The sequence below is a fragment of the Muscardinus avellanarius genome (genome assembly GCF_963383645.1).
Source record: "Muscardinus avellanarius genome assembly, chromosome: 7".
Lineage (NCBI taxonomy): Eukaryota > Metazoa > Chordata > Mammalia > Rodentia > Gliridae > Muscardinus > Muscardinus avellanarius.
Window position 1 is genome coordinate 113,836,730 of NC_137793.1, and position 22,212 is coordinate 113,858,941.

A 22,212-nucleotide genomic window follows, 5' to 3' on the forward strand; every position below is an offset into this window, starting at 1 on the left:
TCTCACTAAGTTGCTGAGAGCCTCACTCAGTAGCTGAGGCTGGCTTCGAACCTGTGAGATCTTCCTGTCTCAGCCTCCCAAGCGCTGAGATTACAAGCATGCGTCACCACGCCCAGCTATTTAAAACTTTTGAGTTGTTTACTTCTGGAGTTTTCCATTTAGTATTTTCAGACTATAATCTGGGCATGGTGGCACACGCCTATAATCCCAGTATTAGGGAGGCTGAGACAGGAGGATCGCGGGTTCACAGCCAGCCTCAGCCACTTAGCGGGAGCCTCAGCAACTTAGTGAGACCCTGTTTCCAAAAAAAGAAATAAAATCGGGGTCGGGGTATAACGTGGAGATAGAATGCTTCTGAGTTGCATCTCCAGTACCAAATAATAGTATTTTCAGACTGCAGCTGCTCATGGTAGCTCAACTGAAGCCTAGAAATTGAAACCAGGTAATGGTTCTCTCCGTAGACAACTGGTAACAGCCGGTAACACCTCCTCGCTGAAGCACCGTCTCTCCTGGCTGCGCCCTTCTTGCCCATCTCTCCCGGAGCCCCAGGCTCTTCCTTGTCTCTTTCTTTCCCTTGTTTATTTTCTTCCTTACCCTTTTCTAACTCTCCAGAGGCTGTTTTACTCAGTGTTTTGGTATCAAGTACTTTTATATACAAATGACTCCCAATTTACCTCTCCAGCCCTACCTTTCCTCCTGTAGCCCGTGTCTATCTACTTAGATGGTATTTTCACTGGTGTTTGCAATAACCAGGCCACCTCCGCTCCACACATCTAACGCAGAGCTCCAACGAGCCTTTCTTTGGGCTTTTTCATTCATTGTGCCGGGTGCTCAGTGAGCCCTACAGTCTGGGTCTTGAGTTTATTTCTTGGATTTTCTTATCCTGTTTTTTGACTTCTCCTGGAAGTCTTCTGATTCAGATAGTTTCCTAAATGGATTCCCCAATTTTCTTGTTCATTTATCTTTTGGTCCCACTTTCTGTGAGAATTCCTGAACTTTATTTTATTCCTGATTTTTCTTTTTTTGTTTTTGCACTGGGGATTGAACCCAGAGGCATTCTACTTCCAAGTTATACCCTCAGCCCGATCTTATTTCTTATTTGGAAACAAGGTCTCACTAAGTTGTAGAGGGCCTCGCTAAATTGCTGAGGCTGGCTTCACACCTGCAATCTTCATCTCAGCCTCCCAAGTACTGGGATCATAAATGTGTGCCATCATGCCTAGCTCATCCCGGCTTTTATTTCCGGCCAGCTTGTTCTCATTCTGTTGTTGCTTTTGTGACAACATTCTGTTCTTGTTTCATGGATGTAATACTTCTTTGCCTGTCAGAGGACTTAGGTTATTGTTCTTTGATGTCAGCTCACACATTCCTTTTACCTGGAGGTATTCTGCAGGACTATTGAGGGCCTTTGGATTCTTCTCGTGACCTAGAGGCCTCTCCTGTCTAGTTGTCTCTTCTCTTGGTTGCTCCTCTTTTCTGTGGTTGTCCATTATTATTTTTGCTGCTGCCAGGGAATCATTACATCTGTCTCCCCAAACGACTCTTTGCTCGCCAGCTACTTAAAATTTGACTGAGAGTGACTGAAGGAGATCACACTGCCTGGTGATAAGTAAAATGAACTCAAAGGAACTCTACGCGCGTGTGGATGTGGCTCCGGCTCTGTCTTTCCCGCACAGCGGGTGGTAGGTGCTGCAATTCAATTGCTCTTCCTGTGGGGCCTCAAGAGTCAGCTTGAACGCCCTGGTGGTCTGGATCTGGGGTGCTCTCCAAGAGCCCCAAGGCCCAGGTGTGGAAGGGTCAGAGGTGGGGCTTCTAGGCATTGAATTGGATCGTTAGGGCTTTGGCCTCATTAGATAGGTAGATGGCTGGATGGAACTGGAGGAAGCAGGTCGCCGGGAAGGTGTCCTAGAAAGGTATATCTAGATATAAAATTGTAAATCAGTACAACCATTATGGAAATCAGTTTGGAGGCTCTTCACAAAACTAGGAATGCTCCGCCATATGACCCATCTGTAGGACTCCCCGATATCTTTCCTCAAGAAGCAAAGTCAGACAGTTAGAGTCGAGCATGCACACCCATGCTTACAGCAACACATCCACGGCAGCCAAGTCCTGCTGCCAGCGTAGCCGCCTGCCAACAGGTGAATGTGTGGACACACAGCGGCGTTTTCCTCAGCCTTAAAGAGCAAAATTATGTCATTTGCAGGGAAATGGATGGAACTAGAGAATATTATGCAAAGGGAGATCGGCCAGTCTTGAAAGCCAAGGGTCATATGTTTCCTCTCATTTGTGGACGCCAGGGAGAAAACAGGAAACAAGGACTTTAAACAATGCAAAGACATGAAGGGTGAGCCAGGGAAGAGGGAGGCCTGGGGAAGAACCGTTCAAATGATGCTCCAGAAACACGTGAGCCTATTACCGCTGGTCACACAGATGTGGGTGGGAGGGAGGGGCGTGGGGCGGGATGTGGCAGAGAAATACACAAAAAGCCGTGTGCACGTGTGCTTTTAGCACGTGGAACCTCACCATGATGGACAATCGCAATGTGCCAATAAATCATAATAATAAGCCGGGCGTGGTGGCGCACGCTTGTCATCCCCGCGCTTGGGAGGCAGAGACAGGAGGATCGCGCAGGTTCGAAGCCAGCCGCGCGCGGTGGCTTAGGAGACCCTGTTTCCAAATAAAAATGTAAAAATAGGTCTGGGAGTGGAGCCCCGAGGTAGAAGGGCTTCCAGGAACCCCAGTACCACCAAAAAAAATTGTAAACAATAAATCATAATAAAATGAAATTCCATAACAAAAGTTCCTAATTACAACAGTGAGCTGAATGCATTTTGCTGTCAAGCAAGAGACTTTTCTAGCTGGCTTTTTTTTTTTTTTGGTGCTCAGGATTGAACCTAGGGCCCCGCATGCTTGACAGGCACGCCACCACGGAGCTACGTCCCCAGCCCTGTTTCATTATTAGCCAAGGAAGTGGGCAGGCTCAGGCCCGCTGCTCTGATGCTGCTCCAGGTTCGGCTCGACCCTTGGTCCCTTCTAAACCGCCAGCACCCAGCCGGACTAGATTTTCCATTTAGCCTCTCTCCTGTGAACTGGACACACTCCAGGCCAGCCAGCCACACTTGATTGGAGCTGATCAAAAATACGTGATCGGTAAGAGTCAGCTAGGGCCATGTTGAATTTCTCTAAGCAGAATTCATTCCTTCATTATTAGGATTAAAGGATTCCTGGAATTGGGTCCTAAGGCTGCCTTGTGAGCTTCAGTAGGCAGCCACGGCCTGCAGGTCAAACTTGGCTTGAAATTGTGCTAAATGGTTTAAAATCCTAAAATCTGCAATGTCAGATGGAATAGTTTTAAAAATCTCATAAATAAATGTGGCGATTCACCATTCCCTTTTACTTAAGTGACCTGCAGGCAGACTTAACTGACTTCTCATATGATTTTTTTTTTTTTTTCGGTACTGGGCATTGAACCCAAAGGCATTCTACTTCTGAGCTACTGTTCCAGTCATTTTTTTTTTTTTTGAAACAGGTCTAACTTAGTTTTGGGGGTCTTGCTAAGTTGCTGGGGCCTTGAACTTGCAATCCTTCTGTTTCAGCTTCTCAAATTCTATTAATTATGTTTCCTTCAATATTTTTTCTCGCAGTGCTGGAGCTTGAACCCAGGGCCTCACGCGTGGTAGTCGTGCCCTCTTCTACTCAGCTAATCTCCCACCCATTTAAACTTTTGACCTCTTCCCCGCCCAGATTTGTATAAGTTAAAGTCTATCCCATAAAGAGCTCTAAATAGGGAGACCTCTCAGGTTCTTAATAAATAGCAATAATATCTCAGACATTTCAATTAATTTCATATCTTAAAATCCACTCTTAAGCTAGGCATGGTGGTGCACGTTTGTAATCCCAGCATTCGGGAGGCTGAGACAGGAGGATCGCGGTTCGCAGACAGTCTCAGCCACGTAGTGAGACCCTTTGCAACTCAGTGAGACCCTGTTTTAACATAAAGAATCAAAAATAGGGCTGAGGGTGTAGCTTGGAAGTAGAATGCCCCTGGGTTCCATCCCTAGTACTGCCAAAAAAAAAAAAAATCATTGTCAGACACAAATAAGTCTTTAGATAGTAGAGACGCTCATTCTGACTATGGGAAAATATTTCTAGTGACAAACATAAATTATTTCTCTGGGAAGTCCAGCCATCATGAACATTTTGATCTTAGTTTACAGCTTGCCAGAAGGCACTGAGTATCAGTATTGATATGACACATGGAGAAAAACCAAATTGGCCCGTGGGCGGTGGAGAACCATCGTCATGACAGAGGCTAGCTTTGGAATCGCGAGCTCACACCCGACGGAGGCGCAGCTGGCGCTGGATTCAGCCCTGAGGGGTGAAGTGACAGGGGTCCCTGGGAGACACAGGCTGCCAGCCAGAAAACGTGTCCCCGTGCTGTGGTCTGCAGCCATCAGAAAACATTTTATTTTCAGATAGGACTGACTTGAGCAACTTTGTTCAAAGTGTTTAGGGGAGGGCTGAACACTAGTTAAAAATTTAGAGAAGCAGCCACATTGAATTCAGAGGTGAGGCAAAGGTCCAGTTTGCTCCATCCATCCGTTCATCCATCTCCACCCGCCTCCCACCCACCTACCTATCCATCCTTTTTTTTTTTTTTTTTTTTTTTGCAGTTTGGGGATGGAACCCAGGGGCATTCTAACTCCAAGCTATACCTCAGTCTTTTTTTTTTTTTTTTATTCTTTATTTTGAAACAGGGTTTCACTGAGTTGCAGAGGGCCTCGCTAAGTAGTAGCTGAGGCTGTCTGCGAACCGCAATCCGCCGGTCTCAGCCTCCCAAATGCTGGGATTACAAGCATGCGCCACCACACCTGGATATCCATAATTTTTAATGTGGCACTGGGAATTGAACCTAGGGGCATTCTACTCGAGCTATACCCCCAGCTCTTTTTATTTATTTATTTTTACTTAGAAACAGGGTTTTGCTAGATTGCTGAGGGTCTTGGTACCACACTGAGGCTGTCCTCAGACCTGTTCTCCTCTTGTCTCAGCCTTCCAAGTATAGTTCCCAACTACCCATCTTTGATTTTTTTGTTTAAATTAAATCTTGAATTTTTCCTTCCTTCCTTCCTTCCTTCTTCTGATTGAACCAGTGGCTTTCTACCTTTGAATTACACCCCAGCCCTATTTTTTTATTCTCTATTTTGAAACAGGGTCTAAGTCACAGAAAGCCTCACTAAGTAGCCGAGGCTGGCTGTGAACCTGCAATCCTCCTATCTCAGCCTCCCAAGTACTGGGATTACAAGCGTGCACCACCATGCCCGACCCCGAGTTTTTGGTTTCTCACTTGAAAATTTATACATAGAAAAAATATCACATTATAGATATAAGTTATAAAGAATTAAAAAAGACGTTTCAGCTCTACTCTGCTCAAGCACGTGGCTTCAATAGGATGCTGCTCCTGCTGGTCCACTTTTTAATTTAGAATTAGCATGAAGCTGGCATGGCGCTTCACACCCCTAACCCCAGTACTTGGGAGACTGAAGCAGGAGGATTGCAGGTTTGGGTCCAGCATAGAGTAACTTAATGAGACCTTGTTTCTATATAAAAAATACAAAGGTGTGTGTGTGTGTGGGGGGGGGGGTTAGCCCGAGGTAAAATGCCCTAGGTTTAGTTCCTAGTACAAAAAAAAAAAAAAAAAAAAAGAGGTGCCCCTTGTCCTGGGGAGTTGTCAGGAAAACCTGGGACACATTAACCCGCTCTGTCGGGATGGCCGTTCCCATCATGTGAGGACAGGTTCTCTGGTGCTAATGTTTACCTGCAGTATTCTGAGGGTCCACTGAGTGACCGTGGTGGGGACGGGAGGACAAGAGTGAGCCAGAGGCAGCGCCGGCGCCTCGATCCGCGAGTGCAGAGGCCCCGACTCCTCGTCACGCGGCAGGGAACGGAGCCAGCAGCAGGCACGCACGCGCACACGCACACGCACACGCACACACACGCACGCACACGCACACACACACACACACACACGCTGGGACCAGGAGCATTCTTCTTCCAAGCTCCGCCCCCTGCCCTATTTTATTCTTTTATTTTTGCAACAGGGCCTCACACGACGTTGCCAAGGCTGGCTTCACACCTGCGATCCTCCTGTTTTAGCCTCCCAAGTACTGAGATTACAAACGTGGGCAGCCACACCTGGCACAGAAAGCATCTTTTGCGTTTGCAGCTCCGAGTGGTCAGTTACCGTGTGCCAGATGTCTGGCGCGGTGTCACTCGCCTTAGGTAGGTGCTGTGGCCAGCACCATCTCCCAGGTGAGGACGCGGAGGCACAGCCAAGCCGAGTGCCCTGGCTTTGCACGCCTGGGCGTGTTCTAGAGTGAGCCGTCTTACCCGGTATGTTTGGCCTGCCCCTAGTGGAGGGCTACAGCTACTCTGATGGCCTCTTGAAGTTTTATTTCCTTTGGTCCTGGGGATTGAGCCCAGGGACAGTCTACCTCTGAGCCAAACCCCCTACCCTATTTTATTTTTATTTTGAAACAGAGTCTTGCTAAGTTGCCGAGAGTCTCACTACTTGCTGAGGTTGTCTTCAAGCCTGCGATCCTCCTGTCTCAACCTCCCAAGTACTGCGATTACAAGCGTGCACCACCAGGCTCTGCTGGGACTTTCCCTTCTAAAACCTGCTGCTGGTGGACCGTTCCTGCTCATTTGTGAGAACAAGTCAGAACAATCACTATGTTAAAAATCTCCACACCTTGCCCATGGGAGTGCCATCTTATTCCCATGGGGACCTTATTCCCATCGGGATCTTATTGCTTCTAAAGTGAAGCAATAGCTTCACTTTAGAACGACCACTGGGTTAACTGGAGGTAACTTATGAAGGAAGAAGAAAAGGTCGGGTGGAAAAGGACAGACAAGAAGGGCAGCCAGTCCAAACACAAATGTTTATTTGGTGATACTCTGTATCAGGCAGTGCTCTGCATGAACGACATATAGTCCCTTTGAGGCACCCGCCACTTAGTAGGAGACAGATACAAAAAGCAAGTGACGCTGCAGTGAGAGAGCCTCCACGGAGAACACCAGGGGCAAACCTGGCTTCTGGGAGGCTGGAGAGGATCGGAGGAAGCCAAGGGATGGAGACTTAGGCCCTTCACAACCCAGACCCTGTTAAAAAAAAAAAAGACTAAAAAATAGGGCTGGGGGTGTAGCTTGGAGGTACGTGCAATGCCCTTAAATTCCACCCCCCAGTACCAAAAAATAAAGACAATTTATTCCCCAGATTTCCACTTTTAGGGTCTCCGTGGGTTGCCTGTATCACCGAGCCGGAAGTTACTGCTCTCTTTGGACCTCCTGACATAGTTCTTTCAGTTTCTCTTTAGTGACTGCTTTCTCCCCTGGCCCCACTGGATGTAAGAGATAAAAAAAAAAATTACCTCATTGTTTCTAATCTGGGGGTATTTTTATTATCCCACAATCCCCTTCAGTGCTCAACTCTTTCAGAATAATCACTATATTAAAATTCCCACATGGTACCCAATTTTGGGGTCAACTTAATGCTCTTGGCACTCTGATGAAAATAATGGTCATGTCTTTATTTATTTATTTATTTATTTATTTATTTATTTATTTATTTATTTATTTATTGTACTGGGGGTGGAACCCAGGCGCTTTTCTACCTCCGGGCTATGCTCCCAGACCTATTTTATATTTTATTTGGAAACAGGGTCTCACTAAGTTGCTGAGAGCCTCACTAAGCAAGTAGCTGAGGCTGGCTGAGAACCTGTGCGATCCTCCTGTCTCAGCCTCCCGAGTACTGGGATTACAAGAGTGCGCCACCGCACCTGGCTTTCATATCTTTATTTTAGTAAAAATGGCTTAGGTAGCAGAGAATATGCATTAGAAAGGGACACAAGAAAGATAGCGCAGAGATCAAAGAGAAAGACAACACGGCAGAAAGAAGAAGATATGCTTCTGGTGAGAGAGGACTGGACCTGACATGGACTTTTTACTTATTTTTATTTTTATTTTTTATTGCTAATTTTTAGGATTTCTAGTTGGAATATTAATATACCTTCAGATATAACATTTGGAAATATTTTTATCCCATTCTATCAGTAACTTTTATTTTCTTTTAATTGTGGCACTAGGAATTGAAACCAGAGGCATTCTACCTCTGAGCAAAACCCCCAGCCCCATTTTTATTTTTCATTTAGAAACAGGGTCTCACTAAGTTACAGAGGGTGTCACTGATTGTCGAGGCTGGCTTCGAACCTGTGGTCCTCTTGTCTCAGCCTCCCAAGTACCAGGATTATAAGCGCGCGCCACCACGCCCGGCTCTGAACCATGGACGTTAGGGTGGGAAGGAGGAAAGCACAGACATTCAAAGACAGAGTCATTCCAATTGGTTCAAACCTCTTAACCAAGCAGATTCATCCTCATCGAACACTAGGTGTCTTAGTCCATTTTTTCCATTGCTAGAAGAGAATACCTGAGATAAGTAACTTTTATAAACAAAAAAGTTAATTTGGTTCACAGTTCTGATATGTGGGAAGTCTGAGGGCCCGGCGGCATCTTCTGATGAAAGATGTGTGCTTTGTCCCAACTTGGTAGAAGGGCGCTTGAAGGTCAGGCAAAAGCAGGAGGAGGAGATGAGACCAGGAGCGTCCCACAACCCAGCCGCCTCCCGCTAGGCCCCGCCTCCCGGCCCCGCCAACCCGGAGACCAGCCGCCCAACACGGGAGCCTGGGGGCACGCGCCCGAGCCACGGAGTCAGGTAAGGGGAGCGGCTGTCTTGTAGTCTGTCTCGTATCAGTTTAAAAAGTGAGGATTTCCAGGCAAGTAGAAGAGAGGCGAGCAGGACAGCCACCCCCCAAGCTTTTAAATACCGGGGCTCGGAGGCACCGGGCACGATCCGAGTTTTCAGCGGCTTCATGGTCCTGTCCCACTGGGTCAGAATGGCATGCCTGGCTCCATCCCACTTCCCGGGGCCCACAAGGCGGTACTGGTAAGGGGTACAGGGTCCAAAGAACACTTCCCAAGCGAGCCTGGGGTCCCGGAGGAACAGAAGTGGGATGCTGGGCTTGGCGCCGATGCAGGAGGCGAGCTCGTCCAGGTAGGTGATGAAGTTGAGTTTGTCTTGACTGGTGTCCTTCATCACGCCCCTGGCAGCAGGAGAAAAGGGCCGGCTTGGCGTCACTCCTGCCCCGGCCCACAGCTCCCAAGTTACAAGACCTGCTCTCTATCCGCCATTTGCACCTTTTGTATTGTGTGGTGTCAGAGATGGAACCCAGGGCCGCTCTACTTCTGAGCTACATCTGCAGCCCAATTTTATTTTATTTTTTGTTTTGAAGCGGGGTCAGGCTAGGTTGCTGAGTCTCATTCCTTGCAGAGGCTAGCCTCGAGCCTGTGATCCTCCTGACTCAGCCTCTTAAGTACTGGGATTCCAGGTGTTTTGCATAGCTTCTTTTTCAGAACCCAGCTGTGTCTTGGGGATACATTTCCAACTTGTGTATTGCTTTTTTTTTTTTTTTTTGGTGGTACTGGGGTTCCTGGAAGCCCTTCTACCTCCGGGCTACACTCCCAGACCTATTTTTGCATTTTTATTTGGAAACAGGGTCTCCTAAGCCAGCGCGCGGGGCTAGCTTCGAACCTGCGCGATCCTCCTGTCTCTGCCTCCCAAGCGCGGGGATTACAAGCGTGCGCCACCACGCCCGGCTTGTGTATTGCTTTTTTAGGAATGGATTTTATGATAACAGAATTCTTTGTTGGGGGGTGGGAGAGGACAGATTTATTGGCAAGTTTTCCCTAGAGTAATCTCTAGTTCATACCTTTTAATGAGCTGTTCCTTCTCAGTGGCGTCTGCCATCAGTTCCTGGGATGGAGGTATCTCACAGAGTCCTACGAGAAAAGTCAGAAATCAGACTCAAGTCACACCTAGCTTTTCCTTGACTGAATTCTCCTCCCTCTATTCCTAGTCTCTCAGCGCTCCGATTCAGAACTTCGCGTGAGAGCCAAAGCTTGGCGTACAATCGGGCTGCAAAGAGACAACAATCCCTCTTTTTATGTCACCAGGAGACCCTGGGGCCAGACCGTGAGCCGGACACAGCCACGGCCCACCGCAGCCTGCGCTGGCACCAGACGACCACACGTGCGCCCGAGCTGGGCTGCCGGCTCCGCGCTGCCCGTGCTCTCTCCCCACTCACGCCCACACCGCACAGGGGCGCGGAAGCGGCTGGCTGCCTAAGTGGGAACCTGGAGGTGCCTCTTCTTCAGACCTGGCTTCGGCACATCTCCAAGTTTCTTTTGTGTTTTGTTGTTAGCACCAGGGGTTGAACTCAGAGGCGTTCCGCCTGCAAGCTACACCTGCAGCCTTATTTTATTTTATTTATTTTTTATTTTTTTGGTGGTACTAGGGTTCCTGGAAGCCCTTCTACCTCCGGGCTACACTCCCAGACCTATTTTTACATTTTCATTTTGGAAACAGGGTCTCCTAAGCCAGCGCGCGGCTGGCTTCGAACCTGCGCGATCCTCCTGTCTCTGCCTCCCAAGCGCGGGGATTACAAGCGTGCGCCACCACGCCCGGCCAGCCTTATTTTATTTTGAAACAGGGCCTTGCTGGGTTGCTGAGTCTTGCTCAGGTTTAAGGCTGGCGCATACCCGCGATCCTCCTGTCTCAGCCTTCCAAGTACTGGGGTTACCGCGTGCCCGGCTCAGGGCTGAGCTCTGAAAGAGGGGCTCGCAGGGCTAGTGAGCTCTGGCTTCAGGGACCCTGCAGAGGTGACTGGAGTGCCTCGAGCTTGGCAGATGTGCATAAGCATTTTTTTTTACCCACACTATGCATTATTCCAACATCTTTCTTTGGCAGCAATAAAAAATTCTACTTCTAGCAATAATTGGAATTGAGAGGAAGTATACAGGCTAGAGTAGATTAGTGTGTGCGTGTGTAGGAGAGAGAGAGAGACAGACAGACAGACAGAGATGCTGGGGACTGAACCCAGGGAGAGCATTCTACTTCCAAACTACACCCACAGTCTATTTTATTTTTTATTTGGAAACTGTCTTGCTAAGTTGCTGAGAGCCCCTCTCAGTTACCGAGGATGGCTTTTTTTTTTTTTTTTTTTTTTTTTGGTGGTACTGGGGTTCCTGGAAACTCATCTACCTCCGGGCTATGCTCCCAGACCTATTTTATACTTTTTATTTGGAAACAGGGTCTCTTAAGCCAGTGTAGCTGGCTTTGAACCTGCGCGATCCTCCTGTCTCCGCCTCCCAAGCGCGGGGATGACAAGTGCCCACCACGCCGGCTCCAAGGCTGGCTTTGAACCTGTGGACCTGCTCTCTCAGTCTCCCCAGTACTAGGATTACAAGTGTAACCTACACCCGGCCTAGAATAGATTCATGAAGCTTCCATCATAAGTTCAGCAAATCTGAGGAATCTGATTACATTCTGTTCTCCAAATTTACCCCCTCCCCAGAGGGCCGTCTCTTCTTGCAGCAGATGGAGTGACATACGCACTCACATGATGTCAGTACACACACGCGGCTCACTGCTCACTTAATGTTTTCTAATGTTTGCGTTATTTCCCCTCAAACATGTTTGATTTTAGCTAAATGGTCGGGAGATTCAGTTATGACCGGGTGTGATGGCTCACAACCCACAATCCCGGTATTTGGGAGGATCACAGATTTCAAAGACAGCCTCGCCACACAGAGATTCTCAGCAACCCAGTGAGAGCCTGATTCAAAATAAAAATGAAAAAGGGCTGGGGTGTAGCTCAGAGGTAGAATCCCCCTGGGTTCAATCCCCAGCCACACACACACACACACACACACACACACACGCACACACACTCTCAGCTGGTCATGGAGGACGTAAGCAGTCGGGTACCTTTGAATACTCTCGTGGCCCACCGTGCTTGGAGCTCTGTGCCGGCCAGGATGGACCCGCTGAGGCCAATGAGCCCGATGACAGCCAGCGTGGCCCGCTCCAGGCCCGGGGGAAAGACCCGCTTGTACAGGAACAGTTTCTTTGCGCAGAGGCTCCTGAGAGGCTCCTCAAGAAAGGGAAAAGAAAAGGTGTAGCCCGTCGTGAAGATCACGGCGTCGATGTTGGCTTCCACGGTCCCGTCGTCAAAGATGGCGGAGGTCTCCGTGAGACTCTTCACGCTGGTTTTAATGGTAACGGTTCCACAGAGGATGCAGTTTGGCAGCTCGTCGTTCACGATGAATTTTGGTTTTTTCCTGGGACACAGCGGACAATATTCACTCTAGTTACGTCTGTGAATTGTCTAGCAAATGCGTCCCTCAGTTGAGGGGGGGTGACCTGCCAAGCCAGGGTGCGCACTGGCCGGGGCGCTCAGGGTGCTAGCACGCGCTTTCCTTCCCCGTCCTCAGCAGGCCGGTGGGAAATGGCAAGTCCTCCTCTCTCCTGACTCAGTTTGCAATGCTCTCTCTCAGAATTAATTTTGTCTCTTTGTTTTCTTTTTGGTACTGGGGATTGAGCTCAGAAGATTTCTACCTTTGAGCTACAACCCTAGCCCTATTTTATTTGTTTGTGTTGTTTTGAAACAGGGTCTCACTAAGTGGCAGAGGGTCTTGCTACGTTGCCGAGGTTGGCTTCAAATCTGCCATCCTCCTGTCTCAGCCTCCCGGGTACTGGGATTACAGGTGTGAGCCACCCACCAGGCTTCACAGTTTTCTTACAGTGTCAGGGTACAGCATACAAAACCATTTGCTGATTCGTTTGGGCCTTCATGTCATTGGAGCTTCCAGAAATGACATTATGCAAAGGGGAAATTGGCAAGGAACTCTTTGAATAAAAGAAAATTGGAATCTGCCAGGTATGGTGGTGCTGTACTCTCGGTACCTGGGAGACTGTGACAGGAGGATCGCAGATTTGAAGCCTGCCTCAGAAACTTAGTGAGGCCTTGTTCAAAATAAAAAGTAAAATAGGACTGAGGGTGTACCTTGGAGGTAAAACACCTTGAGGTCAATTCCCAGTAAAACACACACACACACACACACACACACACACACACACACACACACCACAGAGTCAAAATCTTACACTGATAAATATTTTCACTGTGAGCATCATTCTACCAAATCACAGAAGACATGCTGTTTTTGTGAAATTTATATATAAAATCATCCTTAACCAATGTCTTTTCTTATAAGCTAAAATATATCTTAAAGAATACTTGGGTCAAACATATAAGAAAAACCACATTTCATGACTTTACGTGCATTTCAGTTTTCCCCTTCTTTGCCAACGCACAACTTTCTAGGGAGGTGTGTTAAAATATATTGTTTCAGGAATTGCTGTTCTAGATGGGGGCTGCTAACCACTCGGCCAGGAAGTTAATGTCATTAGGGCCCAGGAGAGCCGAGCCCTGCACTCGCCGGGCGCAGGCGCTGCTTTTGTAGCTGGCGGTGGAATGGCGGTTATCCCTCATTATCCTCCAGCTTCAGGACTTACTACTTTTGTTATTAGACAGACGATGCTCCAGTTTCATGGAATGCGGCAGTACCTGATGGGCATTGTTTTTGGAAAATGCCTTTCTAACAGGACAAACAAAGGCAACGTTATAATTATTAAACATCCCGAGTTCTGAATAATATAGAGTGAGAAATATTGATTTAAAAAATTTCCAGCCGGGCGTGGTGGCGCACGCTTGTAATCCCAGCGTTTGGGAGGCTGAGACCGGAGGATCGTGGTTCGCGGACAGCCTCAGCTACTTACGCCCTTTGCAACTCAGTGAGACCCTGTTCCAAAATAAAGAAATAAAAATAGGACTGGGGATAGCTTGGAGGTAGAATGCCCCTGGGTTCCAACCCCAGTACCACACACACACACACACACACACACACACACACACACACAAATTCCTATGAGAAACACAAATGAAGACAGCAATTACATACTTTCTCACCTTAGTTAGAATGTCTTATTAAACAACAACAATACACACACATATCAAGTGCTATATTCTTTTCTAGTCTATAGATAAGAATGTAAATTGGTACAGCCATTATGGAGAACAGTATAGAGATCCCCCCCCCAAAGCTAAAAATAGACCCACCAAAGATGCAGCTATCCCAGCTGTGAGTATGTACCCAAAGGAAGTGAAATCAGCAGACCAAAGATTAATGGCACATGCTAGTCAATTGTTAGATTAAATGAGCCATCCTTAAATTAGTAGTTACTGGATTAAGCAGCACACAGCCTGCTTATTTTGGCACTGCTCAGCGCAGCTAAGATACAGAATCAACCGAGAAGCCCAGCAACCGGCAAAGCGATGAACACTGGAGCATCGTTCGGCCACAAAGAAGAATGAAACTGTTATTTGCCCCCAGGCGTGTGGCACGGGAGGATACGGTGTTAAGCGAAACCAGCCAAACACTGAAAGACAAGTAGCACGGGGTCTCTCAGGCTGAGGGTAAAGAATGCGCGGCTGAGGGTGCAGGGAAAGGCGGTGCTGAGGGAGGGCTGGACCACAGAGGATGGATAGGATCAGGGAACGCTACAGGCTTGTCTGGAAGTAACACACGGGACTCTGTTTTTGTGCTACTAGGGATTGAACCCAGGCGCATTCTACCTCCAAGCTACATCTGCAGCCTTATTTTTATTATTTACTTATATTTTTTCATGGTATTGGGGGTGGAACCCAGGGGCTTTCTACCTCCGGGCTACACTCCCAGACCTATTTTATATTTTATTTGGAAACAGGGTCTCACTAAGTTGCTGAGAGCCTCACTCAGTAGCTGAGGCTGGCTTTGAACCTGTGCGATCCTCCTGTCTCAGCCTCCCAAGTGCTGGGATTACAAGCATGCGCCACCATGCCTGGCTTTATTTTATTTTTTATTTTGAGACAGAGTCTAAGTGGTGGAGGCCCCTGTTAAGTTTCTGAGGCTGGTCTCGAACTTGCAATCCTCCTGTCTCAGTCTCCAATGCCTAGGGCTATTTTAATTATAATTAATATATGTCATTAACATTATACTTAATATATGTCAACAAAAAATAAAGGATCTAAATAATATTTTCCTATGAAATAAAGGAAATCAATTACCCCTTTGCAATATTTAATCCATAATTCTCATGGTTTAGTCTTTTATTCATTTGCCTCTCTTGAGTCCAGTTGAGGAGGCGGGATGGTAGCCACTGCATCATGAAGTTATAGCATCTTCTTGTACTCATCATATTTAGAGGGTAGCCCCCGCCTGCAGAGCGGCTGATAACCCATGTGCCAGTTCTGGTACTGAGAAGTACCTAAAAAGTAAGGCGAGAAGGGTTAGTTACACGCCTGTTGTTTCACAGTATTTTTCTTTAATAGGTTTCAAGTGGTTTTATAATATTCCGCTATTCTAACAGAACGGTTATAAATGTGTTCATACATCTTCATATGACTGTGTGTCCCTAGGGCTGTCTTCATTCCTGAAAAGCCCCTGCTTTTCACAATGTTTATAGCGTAATATTTGTAGATCTGTAGTATTGGTCTGGCAATATTTTATCTGTAGCTAATACAGAACTCAACATGAGGGTTTGGAAAAACAATTTTATTTTTTATTTTTTTATTTTTTGGTGGTACTGGGGTTCCTGGAAGCCCTTCTACCTCCGGGCTACGCTCCCAGACCTATTTTATATTTTTGAAGCAGGGTCTCTTACGCCAGCGTGGCTGGCTTCGAACCCGCGTGATCCTCCTGTCTCCGCCTCCCAAGCGCGGGGATTACAAGCGTGCGCCACCACGCCCGGCTGGAAAAACAATTTTAATCGAATCAAATACAAGTCTCTTCTTTCTAGAGCTAATCAGTGTCCTGTCATTTATGCTAATACAGAATAGATTTGTAACTTGTGACTACAATTTAACTTCCTAAAACCATCATGTGCGCTTCCTGGGCAAAGTAAGAGCCGCCTTCATCACAAAACAAGAGAAGCATCTGATTTCTACTAGACCTCTCAGAGACATTCAGAAAGCAGTCTCCCCTTTCCACCCTTCCAGGGGGAGTTTGCCAGAATTACAAAGGTGACTCTAGGAGAAAGGTAACTGTCCAGTTTACCCATGTGGCCTTGTTCCTGAAGGGACACTGCTGAGGAAGGCCCTGTGGCCTGGCATCCAAACACTTTTCCTAGACTTGTTTTTGGAGACAGTTCAATTCTGTAAAAAGTGGCTTTTTAAGCAGTTCACAGGAGCCCAAGAGTGGCTTTGAGGATTTTCAGGAATTGTTTTCACTTAACAGCTAATTTAGGAACTAGCCAAAGTATTTTTTTTTCTTTTAGCAGCAGTAGGGAGTGCATGTTATGTAAGCACTCCACCGTGGAGCCACACACAGCTCAAATGTTTTTAGGTAGAGGTGGGCACAGCTTCAGAAGTGGTGGACCAGCTGGGCATGGTGGTGCACGTCTGTAGTCTCAGTACTTGGGAGGCTGAGAAGGGAGGATTGCCGGTTTGAGGCCAACCTCAGCAACTCGGCAAAACCCTCAACAACTCAGTGAGACCCTGTTTCAATACAAAAATAACAAGGGCCGGGGGTGCGGTAGAACGCCCTGCGCAAAGAGGTGGTGTACCTTTGCTGCTGTTCGACTGAGCTCTACCGCAACATCTCCTCCCGTGTTGCCAAGGCCAACCACTAAGACACGCTTGCCCTGGAAGGCTTCTGGGGTCCTGTACTCTTGACTGTGCAGGATCTGGCCTTTGAACTCATGGATTCCTAAGGGGGGAGAGGATCAGACAATCTGTAACACTGAAAGCTGTAATTCCCCAGCCCTCAGGGACAGGGTCTCTGGGAAAGGGCCATCCTAGGAGTATGGCAGCCCTGTGCCTCTGCCGCTGGCTTCAGGAAGGAGAAGACACGCGTGACACTCCCCTTCTCAGAAACGCAGCAAGCCCAGACACACACTAAAAGCAACTTGCCTGGCCGGGCGTGGAGGCGCACGCTTGTAATCCTCGCGCTTGGGAGGCAGAGACAGGAGGATTGCGCAGGTTCGAAGCCAGCCGCGCTGGCGTAAGAGACCCTGTTTCCAAATTAAAATATAAAATAGGTCTGGGAGTGTAGCCTGGAGGTAGAAGGGCTTCCAGGAACCCCAGTACCACCAAAAAAAAAAAAAAAAAAAAAAAAGCAACTTGCCTGGTTAAAAATACTGGGCGTGGTGGCATGTGTCCGTAATCTCAGTGTTTAGGAGACTGAGATAGGATCACAGGTTCAAAGACAGCCTGGGGAAGTTAAGGGGATCCTATTTCTAAATACAAAGTAAAATGCAGCTGGGGGTATAACCTAGAGGTAGAATGTTCCTGGGTTCATTCCTCGGCATCCTCCCCAAATATGGATGTATATGTTACTCTATATACTTATTCCATATGAGTGCTCCTAATTACAGCTATTATACTGGGAAATTGAACTCATTGCAAACACTGAGAAATAATGAATATCCCAGGCAATAAGCACATTATTTCTAGTTCAACATTCTAACACCCTCCCTCCCTACATTATTATATTCAACGACAATTTCTGCTGACTGCTATATTCTTACATCCAACTATGTATTTGACGGCTTTAGGATACTAAATAAGCATCTTGAACTAAAAAAAGTCACTGATGTGTGCTATTTTACCCAGTAGATATATTCTTAAAGAATATGATCCTAATACTGCACTGAGCAAAAGATGAGAGTTTATGACCACTAGATCTGTCCTGCAGGAAATGCTAAAGGGAGCTCTTCAAACTGAGAGAAAGGGACTGATGAGTAGTAAGAAAACACCAGACACTCACTGGTAGAAGTAACCACACAAGCAAATTTATTTATTTATTTATTTTTATTTATTTATTTTTTTGGTGGTACTGGGGTTCCTGGAAGCCCTTCTACTTCCGGGCTACACTCCCAGACCTATTTTTACATTTTTATTTGGAAACAGGGTCTCCTAAGGCAGCGCGGCTGGCTTCGAACCTGCACGATCCTCCTGTCTCTGCCTCCCAAGCGTGGGGATTACAAGCGTGCGCCACCATGCCTGGCCACAAGCAAATTTAGAATGCTCTAATATAGTAAGCATAGTTCAAAAAACATTCAAATTTTTGATATGAAGACTAAGTGCTAAAATAAATAAAAATAATAACTACATCAATCTATTAAGAAATAGGCAATATAGACAGATGTAAAATAGGATATCAAAAAATTTAAATGTGGCCAGGTATGGTGGCACATGCTTGTAATTCCAGTACTTGGGAGGTGGAGACAGGAGGATCATAGGTTTGAGGACAGCCTTAGCAAGTAGTAAGACTCTTGTCAACCTATTTCAAAATAAAAATAAAAATAAAAATAAAAATAAAAATAAAAATAGGGCTGGGGGTAGAGCTCAGAGACAGAATGTCCCTGAGTTCAATCTCCAGTACCCAAAACATAAATAAATAAAAAATTAAATGTGGGCAGTAGCAGAGTGCAATTGCAGAATGCTAAATTAGCATTTCTGTTTTTTCTTTTCCTATTTTTTTCTTTTTCTTTTTTCTTTTTTTTGGTGGTACTGGGGGTGGAACCCAGAGGCTTCCTACCTCCGGGCTATACTCCCAGACCTATTTTGTATTTTATTTGGAAACAGGGTCTCACTAAGTTGTTGAGAGCCTCACTAAGTAGCTGAGGCTGGCTTTGAACCTGCGCGATCCTCCTGTCTCAGCCTCCCAAGCACTAGGATTACAAGCGTGCGCCACCACGCCCATCCTGTATATATCATTTTTGAGAGTGGCATAAAGTTGTCTATTATCATGGGGAAGTATTTCTAGTTATAACCCAATACCATTCCTTGCAGAAGAACACCAAAGACGAGGTGTGGTCTCTGGTGACCTGACTCACCAGGAAAGGACTCCAAAGGTAGATGAGGACTGAGGAAGTGCCCGGTGCAGACCATGACTGCATCAAAGACAGCTCTGTCCCGCCGGCCCTCGGTCTCTGTGACAACATCCCACTGACCGCTTTCGGGGAAGTCGGGGCGCTTTGTGACGCTGCACACCGTGGTCTGCGAGAAAAAGACAAACGCTCACTTCCTACCTGAGCCTCTGACTTTCACCCGGTGACCTGTACGTGCCCACGGTGACCAAGCCCTTATCAATAGCAGGTCTGCGAGCATCAGTGTGTTTCTTTCCCAAAGAAGCTAAGTAAGGTGTGAAAACCCTCGGCGGTGGAGATATACGGACCAGGACCAAATGCCTGGATGCTTTTGTCAGGAGGAAGAAACAGTCGACTTTTATGCCTGATGCCAAGGTAATGAGTTATGATACCTAAGGTGTTAGAAAAATTTAGAGACGTGAGCTTTCCTCCAGTATAATTTCTGTGACTCAAACTTCTAGCCATTTCTTTTTCTTTGTGGTACTGGGGGTTGAACACAGGGACCTTCTATCTCCGAGCTTCACCCAAGCCCTATTTTATTTTTATTTTGAAACAGGGTTTTGCTAAGTTGCTGAGAGTTTCACTACTTGCCGAGGCTGTCCTTGAACCTCTGATCCTCCTGTCTCAGCCTCCCAAGTACTGAGATTACAAGTCCACTCTATTATGACTGGTTCTAAAATTTATTCTAAAATATGAGTCTGGTATTTAGAGGATGAGTCAGGAAATCTGGTGTTTGAATGATTTAGTTCAGTAAAACATGAGCGACAGAAGAAATGCAAAGACTCGATCCCCTGCCTTATAGGGTCAAAACTAAGGAGAATCTCACGCATCACATTTCCACCAGAGGCAGCCCTCCTTCATCGACTTCCCATAATCCCACGCATCTTACCTTAAAGCGAATGTATTTCAGGAGGTCAAAGTGCTCAACATATTCTTGGAGATAGTTCCAAAATTTCTCATGGCTCATGAAATTGGGATAATCTTCATGGAAAGGGAAGTCACTGTAACATGACATCTCCTTGCAGACATTAGTCACGAGCAGCCTGTAGACCCTGGTCATCCCGTCCTCGGAAGCCTCCTGTGGTGAAGGCACAGTGAGCTTGGAGGGGACGGAGGGGACAGGAGGGAGTGGACAGGGTAAAGGGCTTCTCAGCAGTTACTGTTCTACCCGGCATCTTAAGGGTTCCGGGAACCTCGGCACTGGTCCTGGTGCTGGGACGAGAAGTCATTAACAGGACTGGAACAATGAAATACAATGTCTTCCTCAACCACACAGAAGCTAATGAAATGTAATGTGGCTGCCGAGACCATGGACGCAGGGCCCTTGCCCTGCATTTCCTTCTCCCCATACCGTGGCTGCCCCCTGCACGCATGCGCGCTCTGCACACCTTTTTTGCCTTTCTTCAGGGATGTAGGGCATCTCTTACTGATTTTTTTGGTCATCGTTTTCTCTATGTGTGTGTGTTGGTGCTAGGGCTTGAACCCAGGGGCATTCTAAACTCTGAGCTACACCCCCAGCACTTTTTGCTTTTTATTTTTGAAACAGGGTCTTGCTAAGTTGCTGAGAATTTTGCTAACTTCTTGAGGCTGGCCTTAAATTTACGAGTCTCCTGTCTCCACCTCCCAAGTGCTGGAATTATAGGTGTGTGCCACCATGCCCAGCTCTCTGTATTATTTTAGAATAGGACAAAGAAATCAAACCAGCTGTGGGGTCAAATAGCGAGAGCTACACTAACCCAACCCGGTGTGTCCTTTCTACATGGATATGTGGTAGCCTGTTGCGGATCATAGTATACTAGAAAAAAAGGTGCTTTTATTTTCCTTTTTTTTTTCTTAATAAACCGTAGCCCTACGGTTAGGAACCCATTTTATTTCCTTCACCATCCATCAAAGAGAGATGCCACCTCTCCCATGAAGCAAGCCTGCCTTCCTTCCTTCCTGCTGCGTGGAAGCTGTTTTCTCTCCCCTGAAACATGGAAATCTTGGGCCTGCCTGGACCCCATCTTCTGACACCCCACCACTGGGGCAGATCTGTCCATCCCATCAAATCCCCGGCTCCTCCTGGTAACAGGGACCGTTCCTGGCCAGAGGCAGGAGATGTTAAATCACATTCAGACCTATGTTCTGGGGCTCACGTCACCTGAGAGCTGGCTGGACCCTGAGCACTGCCCTCTAGGCAGCATATTCTGCTTCTCAGAAGGACTGGGCAGTTCCTGGGCTCTTTCTGTTTTGATAATATGACAGCCACTCCCCGCCGCCACCAGATCCTCCGAGGCCTGGGATCACTCCTGCAGGCTCTCTTCCCTAAGACCTGGATGAGAGCTGGGGGGCAGCGCTCTGCGCCCTGATGCCAATTCCTGTCCTCTCTAAGGTGTGATCTACTCTCTTCACTCAGGCTGCTCATCTGACTGAAGGACACTCGGGTACTTTGTCTTAGAACACGCACGGCCTGGAAATCACCCTCAGTTTCCACCTCCCAGCACCTAGAGTGCTCCTCCTTTCTCTCCTGAGTCCCTGACACACTCTGGCCGTCTCCAGCCCCTCCTGCCTCAGGCCTCATCCCGCACACAGGGACCCTGGCACCAAGCGCACATCGTCATGGCAACGAGCTTTCCCGTGCTCCATCACCAGGACGGACAGAGGCCGCTGGGCCTGCCCAGAAAGAGAGCAAGTGGCCAGGTATGATCGACAGAGAGGGGGGAGCAAGAAACACGCACAGAAAACTTCCACAGTCCCCCGAAGTCATTACTTCTCTCAAAGCAGGTGGGTTCCAGGTCCTCATCCAGGCAGCACTTGATGCAGGACAGGCCGCTCACGCCAGCTCCGATCACTGCCACTCTCTTGGCCATGGTGCGCCCTGTAGAGGAAGCCAGCCAGAGCTTCTTTTAATTTATTATTATTATTATTATTATTATTATTATTATTAATTATTTTGCAGTACTGGGGATGAAACCCAGGGGCATTCTACTTCTGAGCTATACCACCAGCCCTACTTTTTATTCTTTATTGTGAAACAGGGTCTCACTGAGTTGCAAAGAGCCGCCTCACTAATTAGCTGTGGCTGTCTGTGAACTGTGATCCTCCTGCTTCAGCCTTCCAAATGCTGGGATTACAAGCATGCACCACTATGCTCTGTTTTTATTTTTATTTTGTGTGTGTGGCCCTACGGATTGAACCTAGAAACATTCTATTTCCAAGCCACACCCCCGGCCCTATTTTATATTTTCTTTTGAAGCAGGGTCTCGCTACACTGATGAGAGTCTCACTACTTGCTGGAGCCGTCCTCAAACCTGCGATCCTCCTGTCTTAGCCTCCCAAGTACTGGGATTACAGGCGTGCATCAC

At 47.2% G+C, this 22,212-nt stretch overlaps 1 protein-coding gene across 1 annotated transcript; it reads right to left on the reverse strand.

Moving 5' to 3' along the window:
• Positions 1-8,686: 8,686 nt before the first annotated feature.
• Positions 8,687-21,717, reverse strand: FMO4 (flavin containing dimethylaniline monoxygenase 4; the record flags this gene model as incomplete). The annotated part of the gene is made up of 8 exons (XM_080698785.1): positions 8,687-9,161; positions 9,828-9,897; positions 11,885-12,237; positions 15,066-15,265; positions 16,562-16,704; positions 18,836-18,998; positions 19,758-19,946; positions 21,586-21,717. The coding sequence occupies 8 exons, from the start codon at positions 21,715-21,717 to the stop codon at positions 8,687-8,689; spliced, it is 1,725 nt and encodes a 574-aa protein (XP_080554911.1).
• Positions 21,718-22,212: the final 495 nt, after the last annotated feature.